The sequence below is a fragment of the Haliotis asinina genome, chromosome 8, assembly GCF_037392515.1.
Source record: "Haliotis asinina isolate JCU_RB_2024 chromosome 8, JCU_Hal_asi_v2, whole genome shotgun sequence".
Lineage (NCBI taxonomy): Eukaryota > Metazoa > Mollusca > Gastropoda > Lepetellida > Haliotidae > Haliotis > Haliotis asinina.
The window spans coordinates 20,237,140-20,243,990 of NC_090287.1; the positions used below are offsets into that span (position 1 = coordinate 20,237,140).

Consider the following 6,851-nt stretch of genomic DNA (forward strand, 5'->3'; position numbering starts at 1 on the left):
ACCGCCCCCATATAGCTAGAATATTTGCAGAGTGTGGTGTTGTGAAACTGATAGACAAACAAACAAACAAACAAAAAGACCCATCCATTTTGTCACGACACAAGCTTTTGTTCACAGAGATACTGATGCTATGGGGTGGAGAGACTGAGAAACACGCTGTTGCACAGGAGGACTCGTGGAAGAAAATCCTGGAACACTTAAACAAATACCTGCCTAAAACGTGTACATAACTGTACTGTTAATCGATGTTTGTCTTGTCTATGACATATTTCGGAACTAAAGCAAATCATGTCAGCTTATTACTTGTCGATATCAAAGCATGTGTGCTATCGGCAGCGTGACTGGGTAAATCTAATGGGAGCGGCATTGGGTTACGGAGCTCTCGAACCTTACAACACACGCATAGACTAATACGGGTAAAAGCCTGTGTGTGGCGCAGGTTCATCGGCACACACGTCAAACTACCAGCGGCTTTTACTGCCTGTTTCTTTCATTGTAGTGTTATAATTTCACTGCGGTGTCTTCAGTGACCATCACCTCCATACGGGATGTAAGCTGTGTTTCGTGGAGTGGGACACGGTAACCCATTTCGTATATACCTTGTTCTGCTGTGATTTCCTTTGTACATATCCCTGATCTGGTTTTATACAGAAAACTTACCTAAATAGAATGTATCTTCTGAAAAACATGCGCAGTTCTGTCTTCCATCTCAATCAAGATAATCTAACATTTCGTTACATTTTTTGCAGTCAGTTGTTTTGAAAAATGTTTCAATTTAATTATATATCCCTTCAGTTGTATCCTATTGTAGATATACTCAGAAACAAGAGCTATAACCTTATTGCCATCTCCTCCCTCAACGATCCCACTTTTACGAAAAACAAGTATTTTTGTTTTCCATAGATTGTCATTCAACACTGAACAATAAGCTTCAACACTGGTAAAGGTCGAAATAACATTTTAAGGCCATACTTAATCGATATCATTGCGTCGCTTATGCTCGTACGTGTTTCGGAATTATGAACTTTAATGTTAAATATGAACATATTATGTTTGATAGTAGAGAAACATGACTTCCTCTTCCTGAGGACTAGTGACACAAGGACTAGTAGGCATAAACTCACCTTCGTTGGAACTTCAAACACATCCCCAAAATATTCGTACCGAACGCCTGCTTAATAGTATCTTGGCAAAGACTATTACAACATATGCATTTTACTCTCTTCCAAATGAACCTTCCTGAAATGTTCTGTTTATTATATGAAATACATTATACATAGCGATTTGCGGATATTTATTGTCATAATGCTGAAAGAAACTGGTCTTGTACAGTCGCCCCGCCTTCCATAGAAGTGTCTGCCGGTTCTTGAGCTTACCAGTAGGGCATTCTTTGTTATACCATGTCCCAGTCATATATGCTTATGATGTAGGTATCCGTACTATGACTATGTGATAGTTAGTCATAATCTCATGCCTATGATTTAGAGTACAATCAGCCTGGTTTTACTGATGTTTATTTTTTGTTACGATTATGGTAAATAATTGTCACTGCGATCTACTGTAGTACCTAACAGCAAATAAAAGACTTAGTCTAGTAATCGCCGATTGTCAAGGGGCTTTTTGTCGTTATGTTGGAATCATCGTAATCGACTTGTCAGTATCAGTAGTCAAGTGCAGAAATTGCAATTACCAACTGTCTAAATTATTTTTAAAATGCAGGTTTCCTGCATTTCACACACTAAAGGTCATATTACACCTCCTACTGTTTATGACATTTATGGATTATAAAAATCGTGGTATTGTGTCACAACCTGTCGTTGTTAGTATTATATCCGCTTTGTGTGTTCGCATGTAGCTGCTCAAAACAGCTGTTCGGTTTCAGAACGAGAGGCATAAATTTATGTTCAGGATGAAAATGATACAAATAGCTTATTTTACACATACGGTATTTCGTTTAATGAATTCTTCAAGGACGTTGTTGTCATCTCCTACACCCCTTTTTTTGACGGCTGAACCGTCCAGTGGTTTGATGGATGAACCTGTCTCCATCAAAGTAACGGGCCTTCGGCAGCATGACATGAAGAAAAAGAAAAATAGTTTATTAAAGTGTCACATGTCATATATATCGATACATTGTGACAATAAAAACGATTATAAAGAGCATCCGGTCGTTCGGCCTACGAGACAAATAAAACAACTGCGCTCTAGACATAAATAGGTAAAATATATTTTGCACACAAGTTTCTCGAAAACCATGCTACCTTTTCACATACATACGTACAAGCATACAAGCATATGCTCGCACACATCACCCTAGGAGTTACACAATCTCCTCTGAAACATACGGTAAAGTTTTGCGGCCAGAGGTATTATCATACCCGTATGTTGTAGAATACAAATGTACTGCGATGGTATCTAGGAAACAATTCAGTAACGTAGGACTCGGTCATCAAGGAACTCTTAAAAAGCCTATATGTTCTAAGTTTCTTTTCCATTTGACTGACCACGATCATTCCACAAATCTCTCAACCACTGTTGTTCATCAAGAGATTGGATCCAGTCACAGGACATTTTAACATCAAGTCCAGTCGTGTTATACAGGTCCTGAACTGGGAGCTCTAAACTCGAAAGTAACTTATTGGTAACATTTATCCAAGATCTATTAAACTTCCGAGACCACCTCGAAACAATACTTGATAACCTCAAATCTGGCATTTGATTCAATTTATTCCAAAATCTCAATATTTCTATCATTTGCTTACAGAAAGGACTTGTCCAACCCATCTCTCCCCTGACTGCCAAATTTGGTGTTTTACAACCGACTCCGAGAAAAAAATCTACAAGCCCGGTTTTGAACTGCATTTATACAGCTAAATTCCTTTGTATCCAAGATAGCAGCGCCATATGACAAGATAGGCTGAACTTAGTTATTGTACAAGGTATTATACACATTATAAGCCATACCAACTAGAATCCTAAATTTGCAGAAAATCACACCGAGAGCACGATTAGCCGATTGAGCTATCTCTTTGACTGTATACTTTAAGCCGAGGTTTTCTTGCAACTAAATTCCGAGATACTTGTATGCGGAGTTATAATCCAATACATTACCACCAATATTAAAAATGAAACTTGATCTGGAAACAGAACACGGGCGATAGTGAACGACTTTAGTTTTCTGAATATTTACCAACATACGCCACTTAGAGTACCACTCAAATACGACGTTCAGCATCCTCTGCAGCGACAATTCAGCCGATGCTATCAGGGCTATGCCATCTGCATAAATGAGAAGACTCAACGTAACTCGATCGACGTCGACACCACACCCAAACTTATTAATGTGGCAAGGTCGTTGATGTATGCCGAAAATAACGTCGGAGATAACGTGCAACCCTGGCGAACTCCAGAATTTATACCAAAAACATTTTAAGTACATCATTAAAACGAATCCTTCCAGAAGATTTTCATCATTGACTGCACTGCTTGGAGAAATTTACCATTAATTCCCAGCTGAAGCAATTTATACCATAAGCTTTGTGTGTTCACCTTGTCGAAAGCTTTCATTGCATCAATAAAATAAACAAAGGTAGACTGTTTATTTGAATTTTTTGTTTTAAGAATGGAATATAGACTATAGATGTGTTCTTGCGTACCTCGACCCGTACGGAAACCAGTTTGTTCTTGCACTAAAAGATCGTTCCTTTCCAGCCAACTACAAAGTCTGAAACTGAGTATATCTGGGTAGATCTTACAAGGGACCGACAACAAGGAGATACCTCTATAACCAAAAGGGTCACGTGGGTCCGAGTCCTGCATCTTAATTGGACTAATAAAACTATGACGCCAAATATCGGGTACAGTGTTGAACTTAAAGCAAAAATTAAAATCTGAGAACAGCGAAGAATAGTCAGCCTGCCATTTACCGAGAACAGTTGCTCTATCCGTGGACGTCTCACCATCAATCATTACCTCCCAAGGAATACTGTTGCGTCTATCGCTAGAAATACCTATTTTACCAACTGTCTTCCAAAAAACTACAGGAATCCCGATCTGCATGTTTATCTAACAAACGCTGTTGTTCGTCCAACTGATACATACGCTTAGTCTTTCTCAATTGCCTATCAAACATCTTCCTTTCAGACACAAAATATGCTTAAGACCTTTCCTCTTGATAGTTTTACAATCCAACCACGCCATTTCTGCGATCTTGACCTTATCCCACTCACACTGAAGTCCAGGAGACCAATATGGCTTATGCCTTGACTTACATCTACCTGGATTGTTGTTCCTAGGATTAGCGACAGCAACTAACTCTGTGTACATTAAGTCTAAAAACTCTGAATAACCAGAATTAACATCACGTTGAGCATTAACTTGTTAGTCTTATTTAGCAATCACCTCCTTAATCCGATCACTAGCCTCACTGCCCTGAAGAAATGATACTGGAACTTTACTAGCAACGTAACGTCTACACTCAACACCAGCACAATCACACTCTCCATCAACACCCTCCAAATAATCCTTATTCACAGGTTTACACACAGTACACACATCTCACAGCTCAAGATAGAATGATCAGGAACACACTTCATATTCATGCCATCAATAATTGAGGACATTATAAGAACAATGAAATTCCTAAAATAATTTCAATGTTCGTATGCAGATATCACATAGTCCACAACGGAGGCGCCATTTTTGATAAAGGTGAAGTCCTGTGATCCTTGACGTCCATTTAACATTCACATATTAGAGTCAATTAGAAAATCAGTTAAGAGTCCTCCAAATCCGTACCAAATCCACCCCAGTGCTACAACTGCCAAAGGTTTGACATGGATCCAAGTCCTGGCGTTCTTCTGCAACTGATTTATCTCCAGAACCAACAGTCAAAACCTCTGAATCCCAAGCACAGGAGTCAACGCCAAAGCCTGAAACAGAGATTGAGCGCCCAAGAAGGAAAGAAACGAAACTACAGAAACTAAGGCAGATAGCGCAACTGGCAAACCCCAAACCAAAGACCTCCTCTCCTTTGGGGTCCCCACCGAGGTCCATAACTCCTTTGGCCCCGTGGATATGGAGGTCACTCCATTTCCACCAGACACTAGTCGGAGTACTTCACACGCTTCATCACGGTCACGTGACATGTCACCAGTGGAAGCACCATGAATCCGCACAACGTCATTCGATGGAAGTGCAAAGGACGTAGGCATAATCTTATGCCATCTGCGTTTTGTCTCCAAGAAACCTACTTAGAATGAACTAATACATTTGACATCCGCCGTTACAGTTCTTACCACTCCTTCTCTCCTGGTGTTAGAGTCACATGAGCCATTTCTATTCTGGTCAGGCAGGACATCCATCCTCCACACCAACCTACAAACTGTAGCGGTGCGTTGGGTCTACGCTATGTTCATTCTATCTTCCTCCATCCTCAACTGTCCGTCTGTCAAGTCTTCAGAACTTGTACCATCAACTCCCGAAGCTCTGCATGATCATGAGCGACTTGAACAGTCATGACCCCCTATGGGGGAGTACTTATGCAAACAACAAGGGAAAGGTCTTTGAAGATTTTCTCTCCAATATTGATTTACGCATCTTCAACGGTGGCTCAAAGACTTATCTTATCATTATTTTAAAACAAGCTAGAACAAATAGTAATATATCTGACAACATCATACCGTGCATTACCTGAATACTGCTAAATGACAAACGCCAGGGTCAGACGTACCTTTAAGCCAACTAAACGCAGGTCATGGGGGAAATATGTGTCCAAAATCAACTCCCGCACACCTATGTCGAAAGTCTGGAAATGTGGAACATGATACCAAAGATTAAAGGCAAAGGATCCAAAGCCGGTGTTCACCTTGTCAAAGATGGTGACTCTCTTTAAACAAATAAAGTTGAAATTGCAAACAAATTTGGTGAAACTTTAGAAAACCACTCCTCATCATCAAATTATAACTTTCATTTCCAGAAATATCAGACCCAACAAGAAAAAAAATCAATAATTTTTTAACCCTTGATAATGGCGAGGGTTACAATGAAACGTTTTCTCTCCATGAATTACGTACTGCCCCGGGGTAGTACGTAACGATATTCATCATCATACCTCCCTTATTCAAGCTTGGAAACTCTATTTAATATATTTGTCACAGCAGGGATAATTTATAACAGGGATAGGTCACACCCTTGCTTTCTTTACCATTTGTACTAAGTGTGCCTCGTCATGTTCCATCACACACAGTGACTTGGCTCGCTCCCAGCGCAACTTCGGCTGTGTTTAACAGAACTTCAGCCAGTTCATTCCATCATTCGGAATTTTACAATGAATGAATTATAGTAAGAATTAAGAGCAAGAATTAAATGTGAATGAATGAAAGAAAGCAAAATGAATAAAAGAAAGTAGTACATATGTGAATGAATGAAAGAATATATATGTTTATATTAATAATTAATTCAGATATCTTATTGCATGTGGGGAATGGAAAGGACATTAACAAAATGCTAACTGACACTGTCACACACCCATCAAAAACAGAAAGTGTAAAACTGTCACAAAGCGTTGTAAACACATTTCCAGTTTTGTCAAATGATAAGATCAACAAGAAGAAAAGAGGTAATGGAACTATAACCCGCAAGCATCACAAACATCAATGGAGGATCAGATCAGATCGGCGATATGTCATATTTTCCACACACATAACATACACCCTAACATTTTGTTTTAGATTATGAAACTATAACTACATTTATTACTTGCAAACACGTTTCACCTGATAGTATATTCCCATCATATGATTTAAAGGTGTATGTGAAAGATGTTTTTGAAGTAATATCTAGAAACACTC

General features: G+C 39.2%; 1 protein-coding gene across 1 annotated transcript in view; it reads left to right on the forward strand.

The window, feature by feature from the left end:
* LOC137293650 (bile acid-CoA:amino acid N-acyltransferase-like) overlaps window positions 1–1,612 on the forward strand; it is an 11,257-nt gene extending 9,645 nt beyond the window's left edge. Inside the window, exon 9 of the mRNA XM_067824326.1 lies at window positions 118–1,612. Coding sequence (XP_067680427.1) covers window positions 118–230 — 113 coding nt within the window. The 3' untranslated portion in view covers window positions 231–1,612. The remainder of the gene's footprint in view (window positions 1–117) is intronic.
* Window positions 1,613–6,851: the final 5,239 nt, after the last annotated feature.